Raw genomic sequence first — 18,715 nt, forward strand, 5'->3', positions numbered from 1 at the left:
GTGGTTAACACACTGGGTTCGAGCGACGGTTCAAACCCCCGTCCAGTTATCATGATTTAGGTTTTCCGTGATTTCTCTAAATCGCTTCTGACAAATGTCGGGATGGTTTCTTTGAAAGGGCACGACCGAATTACTTCCCCATTCTTTCCTAATCCCGTGAGACCGATGACCTCGCTGTCATGTCCCCTCCCCCAAATCAACCAACCAACCAACCGACACCCACAGCCAGCTGTTCTCTGAAACTGGGTGGGTATAATCACTTGATATAAATTTTCGCTTCGAAACGTGAACTCAGACAGACGTTTTACTGGCGCGAGACACTCCCGTCCGACCTGTGTCTTGTTCGATGAGAATCTTTGGTAAACAGTGAACTCTGATACCGGGGTGTTGTTCTAGATCTAGACTGTATTGTTTTGAAATTGTAGTGCCGGTGATTACAGGTTGTTGGATGTCAGGATGAATATTTTTGTTTATCGTGATGGTAATTGACGAATAAAGTTTTTTGTATGAATAGAATAACGTAATTGATCTACGAATTAAGAGTAATGTATCCAACTTGAAAGATAAAAGTAGTACTTAAGAAAACTACAGCATGGACATGTTTGTCATCAATAGGTAATGTTACATATTCATTTTTCATATTATAATGTAGAAGTAGCCGTGTGTTGTAGTTTGGAGGATATATTGAAGCTCTTTACCTATTGCGCAATATTGCGTTTTTAACTGTACTCGCCGTACCTTGTTGTTGTACTGTTCAGAGCACTTTATTTTCATTTAATAACATTTCTTGTAGCCTATAACCATCAAATGATGACCTTTGCAAGCATCAGATTATGTGCAAAATTAATACATGTATTTGTGTACGAACATTAAAAACATATTTATCTACAAAGGTGTAAATAAAGACAAGAGTTTTGAAGAAAAATAGACTGCATATAACGGTGCTTTTCGTTTTATAAATGTTTATACAGCTACTGTTGTTGCTTCTTTTTACTGTTTGCAAAGATCTGCATCCTACAGTAGTTAGCAGCTATTGCTACCGAGTAAAATTTGCTTTTACAGTCCAGAGCAGGGACGTTAAGGAGCATAGAATTCTGTCAGTGTATACAGACATTTGTTTAGAGCCTCCGAGAGATGATTTTTAATTTTGTTTCAAATGCCTGCCTAGAACATATGTGCTTTTAATGGATATTCGCAATTTATTGTACTCTCATTAATGCACTTGAGTATGGACTATGATCAGTTACTTTTATTTTTAGTCTTTAGTAATTGTGTCTATTTCTTGTGTTACAGTTACGTATTTTATAACATTTAGGTGTGCGACCCTGATGATTTACAAAAAAAGAAGTTATGTGTAGGCCTATATATGTCCTATATACAGAGAGAGCACAATGAGATATTTATTTTGGATAAGTGTGTCACATAGGTCCCTCTGTGCCCCAGATCCTGTATCAGACTAACTGCTGTCTTACAGATCCTGTACTTGTTCAAGTGTACATGGTAAAGTAAGGAAGGTTCTCATGAGTCTGCAGATTGGTTTGAACTCGAGAATGCTTTACTAGACATGGTCTTCCTGGGGATATTGTGCCATTGCCTCCCTCCATCCTTTGAACTTATGTTATACAGGAGGTATAGGAGTCCATACAGTTCAACATGGTCTCTGAACCAAGTGCAAGTACTGGTAATTGAATTATAGAACAGACCATGTTAACACGAGGCCCACGAGAAAGACAGGCCGCGGCGCGTACGTCACGAAGGTAGTCCTGAACTCGCTCGCTCGCTCAGCTCAGCAGACAAAATGCGTTTCTAAACCTGTTAACTCGCAGCTGGGCGTGTAAGTACTAACGAGAATTGCATCTTCCACTGGAATCTGATATTATGAAGTCTTAGTGATTAACAGTACTACAACAAAATTTAAGATCAATACTCGATATAAATGGCATAGCGGCTTGTTTATAGCATTTAGTTTCGTCTGCTTAACAGTACTCATTACACGCTGGAAGTGGTGCCTTATGCAACTGATAATCATTTTAGCATGATTTTATATTTTATTGCACGCCAGTTCAGCCGTAACAAATTGTAAGTAGGCCCATGGACTTCCCATCATTATAGGACTGATAACAGTAAGATTCCATAATAGCGGATTCCAGTAGAAGATTCAGTTTTCGTTTGTACGGACACGCCCAGTTACGAGTTAACAGGTGTAGAAACGTAGTTTGTCTGCTGATTTGAGCGAGCGAGCCCAGGACTACCTTCGTGACGTACGCACCGCGGCCTGTCTTTCTCGTGGGCCTCGATGTTAACAGAACTGTACATTGGGTTCAGTTGTATGAGGCAAGGCATTTGTTAACACACTGGTGTCATGTTTGGAAGGATCAAGGCTATTGCTCTGCTCACCCATCCTAATTTATGTTGTCTATGGTTTTCCCAAATGGCAGTTGGAATTGGACATTTCCAGTGACGCCAAATTGTAAAATTCTCCTTGGGCAAATAAATCACTGATAGCATGCTATTATGTGTTGCATGTTGCATTGGCTGTTTAAAAAGTTAAATTTTTTATTTAATAAAATTGTAGCCAAATAGCCATATACAGTTACTTTGCTTAACATTTTACATTTAAATTTAGATTTCACTCTTTTACTGCACGGTTCTATGTGATATCGTTCACAGGCTTCATTACACAGTTCACACACACATGTTGTGGTTGGGTTGTGATAAGTTTTGTTTTTGTAAATTAGATTATGAAAGCCGTGAATAGGTAATCTAGTTACAACATGTCACAGTTCGAAGTTTGATGCTGTCCATTGCTTCGGTTCCATAGAACTCCGGCCATACTTTTTCTCGTTTATTCTCCATGATCTTCAGTTGATTTCTGGAAGCCCTGGTGTGTGGCGTCATATATGGAAGTCTGATGTCTTCAATTAGGAATCTCTCTCTCACTAGTAGGTACACTAGTCTAGATGGTGTTGTCTTTGAGAGACCTAGTGCTCTTTTTAGCTAAGTTGATTTTACCTTTTCTAGTGTTTCTAAATTTTTTTCTGTCAGGTGGTCCCGTATAACCTCCATCCCATAGGCCAGGATTGGCAAGATTTTTGTGTTGAATAATTTCATGGCCATTTCTAGATTGAGTAGGTGGATGTTTTTGATGTCCTGTGTTGCTATTATTGCTTGGGCTGCATGTTCTGTTGCATGTTTTGTGAAGCATTTGGCTGTTCGTTGCAATGTCACCCCTAGGTATTTCAAGTCTGATGAGATTTTTATTTTTGGTCCTCTGGTGTTGATTTCTGCATTCTTGGGTGTTTTACGTCCTTTTCTGAAAATCCCCATTTCTGTCTTTGTTATGTTAGTTTGTGTTCACTGCACCATTTATCTATTTTCTCAATGATTTTCTGCAGCTTCTGTATATCTGATAATCCTACAGCTATGTCGTCAGCATCTTCTTTTTTTGCAGTTCGCAGTACTTCTTCTCTGGCAAGAATGTACAGCAAAGGGCTCATTGGGTCACCCTGTAAGACTCTGCTTGATTGCAGAATGAGGTTCGAAAAAGAGAGGTTGTCTGATATTGTGATTAAGTTCTATTCGAGGATTGATTTAATTATTCTTGCCCATACACTATCTTCTCCCATTGTGTTCTCCAGTTTTCGGACTAAGAGATCTCTTTCCAGTAGGTCAAAGTCTTTGGTAAAGTCTGTGAACACTGTGTAGAACATTTGTTTCTTTTGCAGCCCTTCGTTAATGTTGTTTAGAAGAAACCTGACTGCCGTAAGTGTTGAACTTCCAGATCTGGAGCCCATTTGTGGTTCTGGGATATGGCTGTCCACACAGGCTTTGATTTTTTCTGTAATTATCTTTGGAAACATCTTGAACTGAGTATTTTCCAGGGCTATGCCTCTGTTCTTGTTTGTGCCCATTGGGTCTCCTCTACCTTTGTAGAGAACATTTATTATCGAGTGTCTCCAATGGGTCAGAATTCTTCCGAGTTCAAGGCATTTGTTGAATGTTGGAGAGCCTCTCCCAATCTTGTATATGTTCAAACAATGGAAAATCCACCGAGCGAGGTGGCGCAGTGGTTAGACACTGGACTCGCATTCGGGAGGACGACGGTTCAATCCCGCGTCCGGCCATCCTGATTTAGGTTTTCCGTGATTTCCCTAAATCACTCCAGGCCAATGCCGGGATGGTTCCTCTGAAAGGGCACGGCCGACTTCCTTTCCCATCCTTCCCTAATCCGATGAGACCGATGACCACGCTGTCTGGTCTCCTTCCCCAAACCAACCAACCAACCAACCAATGGAAAATCCAGGATGGAATGTAACAATACCAGAGAAGGAAAGTTGCTACTCACCATATAGCCGAGATGCTGAGTCGCAATAGGCACAATAAAAAGATTCACACAATTAAAGCTTTTGGCCATTAAGGCCTTTGTCAGCAGGAGAGACACGTAAACGCGCCCACACACACACACACACACACACACACACACACCAGCAGAGAGCTGAGACCACGCTGCGAACGGCAGCACCAGTGCACAATGGGAGTGGCGAATGGGTGGGGGTAAGGAGGAGGCTGGGGCAGGGAGGAGGAGGTATAGTATGGTGGGAGTGGCGGACAGTGAAGTGTTGCAGTTTAGACGGCGGGCAGGAGGGGGAGGGGGTAAGTAGTGGAAAGGAGAGAAATAAAAATAAAAAGAAGAAATTAAAAAACTGTGTGTGGTGGTGAAATGACTGATATGTAGTGCTGGAATGGGAACAGGGAGGGGGCTGGATGGGTGAGGACAGTGACTAACGAAGGTTGAGGCCAGGAGGGTTATGGGAACATAGGTTGTACTGCAGGGAAAGTTCCCACGTGCGCAATTCAGAAAAGCTGGTGTTGGTGGGAAAGATCCATATGGCACAGGCTGTGAAGCAGTCATTTATGATGAAGGATATCATGTTTGGCCCCGTGTTCAGCTACAGGGTGGTCCACTTGTTTCTCGGCCACAGTTTCATGCGGACAGACAGCTTGTTGGTTGTCATGCCTACATAGAATGCAGCACAGTTTTTGCAGCTTAGCTTGTAAATCACATGACTGGTTTCACAGGTAGCCCTGCCTTTGATGGGATATGTGATGTTAGTGACCAGACTGGAGTAGGTGGTAGTAGGAGGATGTATGGGATAGGTCTCGCATCTAGGTCTATTGCGGGGGGGTATGAGCCACGAGGTAAGGGATTGGGAGCAGGGGTTGTGTAAGGATGGACGAATATATTGTGTAGGTTCAGTGGACGGCGGAATACCACGGTAGGAGGGGTGGTAAGGATAGTGGGCAGGACATTTCTCATTTCAGGGCACGACGAGAGGTAATCGAAACCCTGGCGGAGAATGTAAGTAAGTTGCTCCGGTCCCAGATAGTACAGAGTTACGAGGGGAATTCTCCTCTGTGGCCGGACTTGTGGGACTATGGGAGATGGTGGGAGACTGGAAAGATAAGACATGGGAGATTTGTTTTTGTACAAGGATGGGGTGGATAATTACGGTCAGTGAAGGCTTCCGTGAGACCCTCGGTATATTTTAAGAGGGACTGCTCGTTACTGTTCATTATATATATTACTTCTTTTACATCTTCTTCATTTAGAGGTTCCCATACATTGTCTTTTTCCTTTGTTTGATGTTGTTTCTCTTTCTTTGTGGGTGTTTTGATTCCTCGCTTGTTCAGTATGTTACTGAAGTGAAGTGGTTTTCCCATTCCTTCATGTCTATATTTGGTGTATGAGTCTGTCTTGTTGGTCTTGCTGCTGTGTGTTGGTCTCTCTCTGCTAAATAGTTAAATCAAATCCTCTTTCATATTTTCAACTGCATATGATTTGAGAGACTGTTCCCAGATTGGTGGATGGAGTCCATTATGAGATTCCTCCTGAAAGTGAGGAAGGGTAATATCTCCATTTTTATTTATTTATTTATGTATTTATTTTCAAGCTGCATAGGAAAGACCCTCGTGCAAGGTGATAACCCACTGTCTTGTGCAGGTTGGATACTGGAGATTTTACCGTATATAGTGTGACACTGTAGTTGCTGCAGTTGTGGACCATCCGCCTCCATGTTAGGCTAGAAAGTATTGTGTTACTTGTTTTATCCTGTAACTTATATCCACAATTGTTTTGTAAAATTTTTGTACGGGTGTTAAAGACATTGCTAAAGACGATGTAGTTGTGCACTCCAAACAAACACATTGCCCCACCACACATGTACTTGAGGAAAACTCAAATCGAATGATCCTTGCACCGTAAGATTGGCTTTGTCATCACTGTGGGGTGAGCCTTGCAGTCAAACTTTTGTGATAGCATACCTGGAGAATCAGAGACCAACATATTACTTCCTTTGTTCTGCAAAGGAAAGTTGCTACTCACCATATAATGGAGATGCCGAATTGCAGATAGGCACAACGAAAAGACTGTCACAATATACGCTGTCGGCCGAGAAGGCCATTGTCGAAAATAGCTGACACACACACACACACACACACACACACACACACACACCTTTCTTTTACCATACTTTGGGTATGTTAAATCAATCAATTTATAATGTTCTGTGCCTTTCTGTTAGTCCAGTGTTGTTTCATTCGTTCTGATTTTGTTTCCTTTCTTCTTCAGAGGTTTGGATTGTTTGTTTGGTTTTCATTTTGACTTGGAACCTTTCTTGCCTTATATGCAGTTTTATCTATGAGCATATTTTCTGTGATTTGGAGCTCTCTTGACTCTTTCTCCATTTCTTTAAATCAATTTGGTTTTTTTTTTTTTTTTTTTTTTTTTTTTTTTTTTTTTTTTTTTTTTTTTGCTGCAGAATAGTCAAAATTTTTTTGTTAATTTATTTGGATTCTTTCAGTAAGACTTTTTCGATAGTTTGGTAAAGGGTTTCCCCTATGAATTAGTTTGTTGCCGTGGAATCTGGGATCGAGAATTTTTCATAATATATTTTTTCTCAATATCTTCCTTTCTTTGATGTCGAGACTTTCAACTGGGTCATAGTTGGCGATGGACAAGGTTTCAGCTGCATACAGGGTTTTCAGTGTGATTACTGTAGTGTAATATCTTATTTTTACATTCCGTGAAAGGGACTTTTCGTTGTATGTGTTTTTGGCGAGGTGGAAAACCGGTTCATCTTTGCTGCTTCCAGATTCAATTACTTTTTTTCTCGGAGGCATTCCAGTTGATCAATTCTCTTAAGATATTTTAATTCTTTGACCACCTCTATTTCTTGTTCACCGACTATAATACGTTTTGGTGGTTTCTTACATTTGTCATTATCTTGGTCTTTTAAAAGGAGATTTTGAGATAATCTTTTCAGCTTGTTTTTGTATTTCGAGAGTCTATTCTTTGGCTTCTTCCCTGGTCTTTGCAGTAGAGGCATATTATATCTGCAAACACTAGTAAATTGACTTTGATGCCTTTTTTTTTGTTTCTACTAGGATTTCACTATGAATGTTAGTATTCCATTCTCTGACTACTTTTTCTAGGGCACAATTATATAATAGTGGGGACAGACCATCTCTGCCGTACACCAGTTGTTCCGTGTATTTGACTTTGGTGTATGTGTTTGTAATTGTATCCCTAATTAGTTTTGTGGTTTTGTTGTCTAGGTTTAAATATTTTAGTATGGAGATGGATTCCCAGTCTGTTGAGGCATACGCTTTCTGAAAGTCAGTTTAAGTGATAACATATGATTTTGCTCTTGATTTTTTATGTCCCATGATGTTTTTGAGGTTTAGGTTTTGTTCCGGGCAGGATCTTCCATTCCTGAAACCCACTTGGTACTCTCCGAGTTGATGGTCTAATTGGGATTCAGCATGTTCAGTAGGACAATAGAGAATATTTTGCACATTGCATCTACAGAGTTAGATCCCTCTGTAATTGTTGGGGTCAGTTTTGGACCCATTCTTATGCAGTGAATGGATGAGAGCCGCCTTTCATTCATCTGAGATTCTTTCATTTATCCAGATATTTTGGAGAGAGTCTGTATCACTTTTGCTGACTTTTTTTCTGAAGTACAGTTGTGATTTGGTTTTCTCCTGAGATATATAGTTTTTGATATTTGAAATGACTGTAGTTCCTCGGCAGAGAGTTGCTCAAAGGTAACATGGTTAAGGTCTTAAAGTCCATTTTCAATGAGTTCTTCACAGTTGAGAAGGTTTCTGAAATATTCTGCCAATATTATGCACTTATTCCTGGTGTGTGCAATATTTCCATTTCTGTCTTGGAGCTGTAGGGCTGTATTTGAGTATTTTTTTTGTTGTTAAAGTCTTATAACAGTTCGATGAAGTGTTGATTTAAAAGAGGAGTTGGTCTTCTTGGGCTTTTTTATGCTTTTGATATTTTGCTCACCAATTTTCTTATGTTTAAGAAGTTTTGTCTGTTATGTTCATTTTTCTGTGATTGCCACTGTTTCCATGCTTTTCTTCTTATTTCAAGGAGTGTGTCACATTATTCTGTCCACCAGGCACGTTGTTTGACTTTAGTTATGAGAGCTAACTGTTCGGCTTTACTTAGTAGGCTTCCTTTTATTTCATCCCAGTTTGGCTTTTGCATGTCTTTAGTTGCAAGGGAAAACTCCTTAGAGTTTATTGTCTTTTCTTGATTATATTTTCTTTTTTTTTTTGTGAGGGGATATTTCGGTTGCATTTTACCTTCTGAGAATGATTTCGGGTTTTACTTCAGAAAGGTGGTAATCAGACTCTAGGTTGGGTCTTCTGAGGACTTTGACGTTTTGTATTTCTGTATGGAACTTAAGTTTGAATGCCACGTGATCAGATTCGAATGCACCTAGGTGTGGGTTTGAGGAGTCCTGTGTTTTCTGTTTCCGAGGTAGCTTTTTGAAGGCTGTGGATTTCAGGATCATGTTAAGTGCTTGGCATAATTCTATCAGTCTGATACGATTTTGGTTAGTTCTGTTATGTCCTGGGCAGTTTCTGACAATATTTTTGCATTTCTTCTCCTTCTCTGTCTGGGCACCGATGTCCAACATAAGTAGGACATTGTGTTTTTCTGGAACTTTTTTATCATCATCATTGAGTTGGTCCCAAAAATGTTCCACCTTTTCTTTATCCTTTCAGTTACCTTCATTTATGGAGCCATATGCATTCACATTGGTGTACACTTTGTTAGCAGATTTGAAGGTAAGTGTGGAGTGTTTTTCAGATTGTGGAGTCCCAGAAAATTTTGTCTTTTATGAAGCCAATTCATAATTTTTTTGCCTACCTTTCCTTTGTGTATTCTGAAGCCTCCAGAAACAAATTTGTTGTCATACAGGACTCTAGTTTCTTGTATGGCTGTTACGAGAATTTTGCAATTCTTGAGGGGTGTCTGTAAGATGCTTTAATTTTCAGGTTTTTAGAAGAGAATTTACGTTGAAAGTAGCTATGTAACTGCATTTTCTATACTTCATCTTGCTAGAGGTTCCAGTGCTCGAACTCATCTCTGTGTAATGCTGCAGACTCCCCAGAATCTGATTGTCTGCATGAGCACTTTGGTGTGGTGGATTGTCCACCAGGGTATTTGTTTCATAATGCACTCTTCCATGGTGGATAAAATTATGTTTGGGGTGGCTCTTATTGTTAGAGCCACTGGTTTGGAACCATGGTTGTTAGCTCTGGAAGTTGTAATCAGCCACCTCTAACCTGGGGAACAGACGCTGACCAAAGGCTGCCCAATCTGGAGAAGCCTCCTTTGGATTTTGGTATCTGTTTTGGTCCATGGGTTTTATTTTATTTCCCACCTACCCTGCAAATCAGCAGAGCCTTCCTGTATCCATCACCAGGGACATGCCCACTAAGGGAACAGAAATCCCCTCCTCCCCCCCCCCCCCTCCCACACACACTAATAGATGCATTATTCAGGTACTTTACTATGTTAAATGTTTGTACATCATATTTCGTTATGCTATTGAACATATTGTAAAATGTTTCTTAATCATTGCAGATAATCATCAGCATAATTGTCAACAAATTTTACATAATATTTCAGGTAATCCTTGACAGTGTAAAAACACTTATAGGCATAATCCATATCACTTCAGGCAGGGTGGGGAGGGGGGGGGGGGGTTTCCTTCATAGTCTCGGATGTTATTGAATTTAGTGTATGTTCAAATTTAGGAATAAGTAAGAAACAATTTTCTTTTTTTTTTTTTTCTTTTTTTCAAAAAAAAAAATCCTGCCCTGAGATATAGGCCTCCAAAGATGACACTGTGAACACCATTTTAAAGATGTGAATTTCAGGGAAAAAAATTTAAATGTTGTCTCTGTAATAGTTCTAGAGGGTTTTTTTTTATTTTTATTTTTTTTTAAGATAATTGCTTTTTGATTACAATGGTATCCTCCATATGGACATATCTGTCAAAGTTCTTTTACTGTCACGTTTTGAATTTTTTTTCTGTTGATTAGTATCATGTAGTATTATATTCTCTGTAAAGGAGAGCTTCCACTTTTAAGTTGGACAGGTTTTATTTTAAAAAATCTTTTTTTTTTTTTTTTTTTAACTTCGAGGGTAACGTATTTTTTCACTGAAGTTGTTTTGTACTAATTTCTTTGTGTTACAATGTTTATTTCTATTGTCTTTGTTGCAGTTATTTCTTATCACTTTTTTTGTTGCAGTTATTTCTTATCACTTTTTTTGTTGCAGTTATTTCTTATCACTTTTTTTGTTGCAGTTATTTCTTTATCACTTTTTTGTTGCAGTTATTTCATATCACTTTTTTGTTGCAGTTATTTCTTATCACTTTCATTGTTGCATATATTTCTTACACTTTGTTGTAGTTTCTTGTCAGTTTCTTTGTCATGGTTGTTCATTGCAGGTTTCTGTATTGTAGTTTTTCAGTGCTAATTTGCTTACTGAAGAGGCTTCTAAGGAATCTGAGTTCTGTGTTTTTGTGAGTTATTTGCTAGTTGGCACAGTTGCCCTGTGTTTTTTGAAAAGGACTATTTGAAATGTCTTCTGACTGGGGCCACAGGAGAGTGAAGTGTGCTGACTATTTGCATATCCATAAAAGAGTGATATATAAGACTAACAAAAAAACCAGACTTTGTTCAGGTTGGGAAAAAGTGTTCTCATTTGAAGACTCTGTTTCAAAGTGAAAAATGTTTCCAGTGATGACTTTTTGTGTTTTAATGTTTTGACAGAATAACAACGACAGTATCCGAACAAGGCGAAGCCTTTCATGGTGCAGATGATGCAGATTTTGCATCAATAGAGGAAGAATTAAATACCCTAAATCCGTAGACTACAGAGGTCGGAGTTAGTCCTGTTAGTGGTCATTGAAGTCAAATCATAAGCTCTGTGTATCAAGAAAGGGCAGAGAAATTGCTAAAGCTATGGATGGATACACTACAGCAAAATTGACCACACTCTTCAAAGTAGAAATTCTATCTTCGGAAGGAAATGAACCAAAGCACTCTTGCACTTCTTGCCAGGAATTTTTCACAAATATCAAACCAGCTGTTGAATATTGTGCATCCTACAGTGAAAAGGTTCAAGTTTTAACTATTATTCCAGATTCATTTTCAAAGAAAACAATTTTGAACCACATTCCATCAGTAGACAAATCAAGAAATGTGAGGTCTGTAAAAGGAGCCTTTGGAAGACCAGATCTCTTTATGGTCGTCCTGTAGAAGCAGCGTAAGTTCAAATAGTGCAGTAATTTTATCTGGAAGATAAATGGGACTGTCCTCGTCAGAGTGCCAACAAAAAACACACTATAACTTTAACAGTTGAAGGTCAAAAAGTTGTGAAAGTGAAGAGGTACATGACTCGCAGTATTAAAGAAACACTTGGCCTGGAAGACGTAGCAGATAACTCTGCAGAAATTACATATGCGACATGGGAGGAAAATAAACTAATTAAGAAAACTGTTGCCTTTGACAGTTTCATTGATGAACTTGGTAAATGGTCAGGGAAAGCAGTAACACACCAGTATCTGAAGAAATTGCAACACCACCACATTGAGGAAGTGAATGGGTGTGTACAGGTTGAAGAACTATGTTTAGTACTTCACTGTGATTTTGTTGTACCCTTGTACAAGAAGTACAAGGGTATCATTGAAGTAATGACCAGGTTTCAGTTTTTACAGGAGTGACATATTTTCAAAACAAGATCTCAAGTGTTGCAGTTATAAGTGATGACACAGGACAGGCCTCAGCAAAATTCTTCAACTGCAAACAGGCATAGAAGATCATCATTATTTCTGATGGTGCTCCTAGTCATTTTAAAAATCGTTACCTGCAGTTTAAATTGCGTAAGTCGCTTGTGCCAACTGACTGTGTATACGGTGCTACTGGTTATGGGAAAGAGCCTTGTGATGGTGTAGGAGGCCTGCTGAAGCACCATGCTACAAAACATAATCTTTTCAGACCAAATACAGCTGCAATTCAGAATGCTGAGGATTGTACAAGAGTCGTGAAATCTTACACATCCACAGCCCTCATTCTTTTGTCCAAAGAGGAAATCGAAGAATTCCGTGAGCAGAAAAAAGAAGAATGGTCCAAACAAACTACTCCTGTGAAAAGAATTCAGAATACACATTTTTGGAGTCGAAGTGATGGGTGAATTCATATTGCATGCACTTTAAAGAGCAAGAAAGAAGAAATTTCGTTTGTTCGGTCAACACCTCAGAAACAGCAGGATAATATTCATATTCACAAGCTGAGAAAGAGGATGTTTGTGGTGTGTGTGTATGGGTGATTGCAGACTGGCAGATTGCAGATATTATAGACACCAGTTATGATTTAAATGAAATTGTAGTGAACTTTATGCTACCGCATCGACCAGCTACTGGATATAGGCTTCCAGCTGAAGGACAGCGACAACACCATCAGTGCTCACTTCCTGTTCACAATATTTTGAAGACTCTAAGTGCTCCAGTTCCTATTGGTTCAACAGGAAGGTATCACTCTATCTCAAAGAAAGATACTGAAGCAGTGGAACACTGGTTCGTTGACTGGCTAATTTCGGTACAAAACAGAGTGCACAGAAGTTGTTTAAATTGAAACCTTTAAGTCTTTGGACCTTTCATATACATTTTGGAACCATTTAAAATGCTTCAAAAATGAGTCTTTTACTCATCTTTCAAAACTAAAATTATGTTAAATAAGGCTAGGTTTCGATTTTCTGAGCCTGTTGTGTGATGATGTGGTAACGAAACAGGTTTTATGTATGGCAAAAATATCAGTTGTTTATAAAACCTGTTCAACCTAAAAGTGGAAGCTCTCCTCTTCAGGGAATGTAGAACTATATGGTACTAATCAACAGAAAAAAAATTATGGATTGGCATTTTTGAAATTTTTTTCTGTAAATTATAAAAATGTTCAGAACGCTATAATAAAATAACTTTGACAAATAAGTCCAAATGGAGGATTTCTTTGTAATCATAAAGCAGTTATCTTTCAAATTAAAAAAAAAAAGACAAAATATCTAGAACTGTTCCAGAGATATAGCATTTTAAAGTTCGTTCCAAAATTCGCATCTTCAAAATGATATGCGCAGTGTCATCTTTGGAGGGCTGTATCTCAGAACAGAAATTTTTTTTGGAGAAAACAAAAAAAAAAAAAAATCGTATTCCTTACTTAGTCCTTAATTTTAACGTATGTTAAATTCAATAACATCTGAGACTATGGAGGTAAGATTTTTTCCTAGTCAGCCTGAATTGATATGGACTATGCCTTTATAATAATTTTTAGGGTGTTCCTGAAGGCATGATTTCACTTACGTCTTTGAACACTTATGGCATTTTGTCATACAGTTTAATTCCATTATAAAGCACAGCATTTTGGGTTTTTGTTTTGTTTTTCCTACTGAGATTTAAATGGTAGCTGGATCTGTTTGCATGTTCATGTAGAGACCAGTTCATTGGGTACTGGTAGATTTCTTTCTTTATGCGAACCACTGTTTGAGAATTTATTCACATGGAACAGTCAGTATTACTGTAGATCTAAACAGCTCACTGCATTGTTGCTTTTTGTTATGTTCATATAGCCCTTTTATTATAACTTACAAAGGGAAGCCACCAATTGGGACACGCCGATTCGCCCAAATTGTGTGTGTAGAAGGAGGTGGGTCTCCACATCACGTGCCTTAAATATTTCGCCTGAGTGGGCCTTAGGAAAGGAGAAAATGCTCTCGAAAGTTTTTCCGGTAGCATTATATACCTTATTCAGCGCTATGTTCGTCGTTAACGTGGTATCGTAATGGTCAAGCGCATTGCTTATGAAACAGGCGATCTGAGCTCAATCCTAGGTGCTTTTTAATGTTTTTTCTGTTTTTTCTCATAGTTATTTTACTTCATTTCTTCAGATTGTTCAACTATTTGACATAGAATTTAAATACATTCAAGCTTTCAAATCAAATATAAAACAAACATATCGTAAATGACGAAAAAAAGGTTAGAAAATAAAATATTATTCTTATTATGTAGTGACACTAACAGACGTTATACTAGCTGACCACTGGAATCGCAAGCATCGCATCAGCTATCAGACGGTAATGGATTTCTCACCAGTGAGTGTCACAACTGTATGTATTAGAATGTGCTTCTATTGTCAGTTCGCAACGATTCGTGGAACTGTGAGTATCGTCGTGCCAAAATCAAACATGGCAACCCAACAAAAAGTGACTGATAATCTCGAAAAGTTTGATAAAGATTTAAAAAAACCTTCACCAGTGCTTTTTCCTACACTTTTTCAATTTATAAAGAAAAAGGGATGATCACTGACAATCCTCCTATAACCTTCAGTCCTACAGTAATATCCATAGGTTAAGCAATTGCAGAGGCAGTTATCGACATTATGAATACGCATTTCATAGAGTACGGCGAAGATCTGATTCTATGCACAGAGCCTGATGAAGAAAATATTTATAAAGAGGTACGTGGAAATCACATTCTCTCTCTCTCTCTCTCTCTCTCTCTCTCTCTCTCTCTCTCTGTCACACACATCAGCAACATTGGCTGAGAAGAAGAAGGTCCTGGAATTTGCTGACGCTCATCTGAAATGGAAATTAGCAACATTGCAGTCTAGATTCCCAATCCTGAAGAAAAGGGATTATCTTAAAATTTAGAGGAAAGAAGTACACCAAGGTGGCACCAAACTTGAAAAGTTGTCCTTAATTGACTCGGAAACATGGGAAAAATTTCAAGACGCATGATGCTGCTATGAACAGTTGACGACTAGAAGGCTACAGCAGTGATTTAATGACCGCTGCATTCCTGTATTTGTCGGAGAGTTTTCACTTCCGTGGTTCTAATGCGTGGGCAAAATCCTTCAAGAAAAAATATTCGATATGGCAGTGAAAAATCACGAAATTCGTCAGAAAAAATGATGTCACAACTTTGGACGAAACAGTGGCAGCAGCAGAGAAGTTTCATATGCAGATGAGACAGTTAATGCCGCATTTCAACATTGACTATATAATTAACACCGACCAGACCAGATGCCAGTAAGAGTCAAAGTACAACAGGTCTCTGGATGTCAAAGGCGCTTCAGGGAAACTTTTACCTCTTGTGTTTTCATGTTTGCAAGAGCCTGCGAATAAATTTGGTCCTTGGGTTGCCGCCATCGTCAAAAAATTAGAAGACGAGTTCGAAAATGTTATCGTTACTTGTTCCATGTCAGGGAAATTAAAAAAAGAGCTTTATGCAACATTCTAGGAAACAGCATTGAAGCCATATGTCGCAGACAATAAATTTCTTCTGTTGGTGGATTCTTGGAGCGGCAGAACAGATTCAACATTGTATGAGGAGACATTTACAAATGAGTTAGGTGAGGCAATGTATACCATGAAGATCATTCCACCACAGCTGGTTCAACCATGTGATGTATATTTCTGTTGCCAAGTCAAAATTCTAATTAAAGACTACTAAGTGCTCCTGAATTGCACCGACAACAGCGAGAAATATCGTCAAGGGATGATTCAATTCAAATACATTCACTCGTGCAGCATCAATTAGGTGCTCCTGTATTCAACCCTGTGATCCAGTATGCTTGGTTTGCACCCAAACTGATAGCGGACAAACCATCCTTTCAAAACTTGAATGAATGACGCATGTTTCGGCAAAATGTAACTGCTCAAACAATACCTTCATAAAATGTGCCTGGTGTAAAACATATATATGTTTCACATGTTTCTATGATGTCAACATAAAAATTCCAAACCACCTACTGTGATAATGAATAAAAACTAGTGCACATAATCACAAGAATATTTGGAAACTTTATTTTCATTAAACTTTCACCTAGTTTATAAATGTACTGCTTGAATGTGTTTAATTTCTAAGGTAAATAGTTGAACAATTGGAAGAAACAAAGTAAAATAAACATGGGAAAAAGAAAAAGAAGAAGGGAAAAAAAACAAAAAAAATATCGGGAAGCATCTGGGATTGATCCCAGTCCCCTGTTTTGTAAGCAATGTGCTTTCCCATACTTTCGAGAGCATTTTCTCCATTCCTAAGGCCCACTCCGGCGAAATATTTAAGACACGTGATGTGGAGACCCACCTCCTCCTACACACGCAATTTGGGTGAAATCGGCGTGTCCCGATTGGCGACCTCCCCTTGTTAAAGAGTGTTTGTATATTCTGCTTATGCTGTAACTAATTATAGAATGAACAAATGCAAAACTGTTGTTCTAGTGGACAAGCTGTTACACACTGAATTTACTGTTCTAAGTGCATATCATGCTGGAGCTATTCACTTCCCGCGGTTGTTATATACTCAGCTCATTTTAGTTGTCAGTAGACATGCATCACTAGAAATTTTGTTATTGATAGATGTTATGATATGAGCTCATCTTTTACTTTTAGAGAATATATTTTAAGTTTCCTGTTTGTGTAAAAATTAGAACTTTTTTATGGTTGACTTCATGATTTCAGTGCATCTGCAGTGTAATTGCATCCATTGATTAGAATTTCTTCAGCTTTTTCGTACAGCACACGCGGTTATTAGTATGTGACTATCATAACCAAACAATATTGTATCTCTATGCATGATACTCTGAGGAAAGTTACGGATATATAACAAGAAAAGTATTGAGCCCAGCGCACTTCCTAGGGAACTCCAGTTTTAATGTATTCTGAGTTAGAAAGGTGTATTATGGCATGATTGGAGATTTTTTTGAGAGATATCCACCTATGTATTCTGAGTTAGAAAGGTGTATTATGGCATGATTGGAGATTTTTTTTGAGAGATATCCACCTATGGCACTCTGTTTTTCAGGTATGAATGAAACCACATATTTGCTGTTCCCCTTATACCCAGAGTTTCAAGGTTATTTAGCAGAATTGTGTGGTTTATTGTATCAAAGGCTTCAGCAAATTCAAGAAAGCTGCCCACTTTATGATTTCCTTCATCTAGTAGTTCCCACGACAATGTTTGTAAATTGAGCTCTAGCTGATCATGTGCTGTGCTGTTATTTACACAGAAGATTGTAAAATTACCCATTAGTCTATTTTTCATTGTGGTTACTATTACTTTTGAAAATTATGACAGTAGAGAAATGGTCCTATAATTTTCTGTATTTTATAAATCACCTATTTATGTAGAGGGATAACCTTTGCCTGCTTTAGTGATTCTGTGAAGCAACCTGTGGTGAAGGATTCATTTATTATGTGCACTGAAGGGTTTTTGATATTGTTTACACAGTTCTTCAGCAAGCACACAGCCATGTATTACCCTCATGAAATTCGTTTCTGTGGTGTTCTAATGCTTTGGACAACTGAAAGTGGCGAAGTATGTGTGCAAAACCCACTTCTTTAACAGTAGACTTACTTGAGATGGTCAGCCGACTTCTCTTGCTGGTTATCTTGCTGCTGCAACCTCCTTTTCTCTTCTTCTCCAGGATCCCTACGTCGCAGGTACTTGAGTGAGAAGTCTGAGGAGGTTTGGTGTTAAATCGTCTCCTACAGAACAGACATTCCCACCTTCACCCTTGAGATCCCCAAAGGAAATCTTAGCAACCCTATGGAAATGACAAGTGATGAAGAATCAGTCACACTTGTTCGCGAGGGTTGTTTGAAATTTTTGGATACTCCATGTAATTGCTAACAGTTTTTTCTGTATCCGTGTAATTTAACTCATGTTTATTCAGACTACGGGTAGCAGAAGCTATGGTTCGGTGTTCTACGTGATTTAGATCCCATTCTGCTTGGAAAAGTTCTGCTGTAGTACCATAATCAGATGCATCTGTTAAAATTTTAAATGATTCGCTCATAACCAGATGATGTAATGTGGGTGATTCAACAAGTGCTCTTTTGACATTTTCAAATGCTTCATTCACCTCTTTATCCCAAATCCACTGTACTCCCTTCCTTAATAAACGTAAAATTTTTGGGTCATTTAGTTCTTGCCCTCATATGTACTGTTGGTAGTATCTGGCCATTCCTATAGATCCCTTCAGCTCTCTTACGTTTCTAGGATATGGACATTCTTCAATAGCTTTGATGCATTCAGGGTCCAGTCTGATTCCCTGCACCCCTACTATATGCTCTAAAAACTTAAGCTCTTGAAGCACAAAATATGATTTAGATAGCTTCACCGTAATAACTTTGTCTTTAAATTTTTTCTGGGTCTTACACAATGTTATACAATGTTCTTCCCAAGAAGGTGATATTACCAGGATATCATCTACATATATTATTAAACCAAACAATGGAAAATCCAGGATGGAATGCAACAATACCAGAGAAGGAAAGCTACTACTCACCATA

At 38.5% G+C, this 18,715-nt stretch overlaps 1 protein-coding gene across 1 annotated transcript in view; it reads left to right on the forward strand.

The window, feature by feature from the left end:
- The first annotated feature begins 351 nt into the window (after positions 1–351).
- Positions 352–18,715, forward strand: part of LOC126187948 (ATP-dependent RNA helicase DDX51) — a 191,725-nt gene continuing 173,361 nt past the window's right edge. The window contains exon 1 of the mRNA XM_049929324.1: positions 352–615. Coding sequence (XP_049785281.1) covers positions 593–615 — 23 coding nt within the window. The 5' untranslated portion in view covers positions 352–592. The remainder of the gene's footprint in view (positions 616–18,715) is intronic.

The sequence above is a fragment of the Schistocerca cancellata genome, chromosome 5 (assembly GCF_023864275.1).
Source record: "Schistocerca cancellata isolate TAMUIC-IGC-003103 chromosome 5, iqSchCanc2.1, whole genome shotgun sequence".
NCBI lineage: Eukaryota > Metazoa > Arthropoda > Insecta > Orthoptera > Acrididae > Schistocerca > Schistocerca cancellata.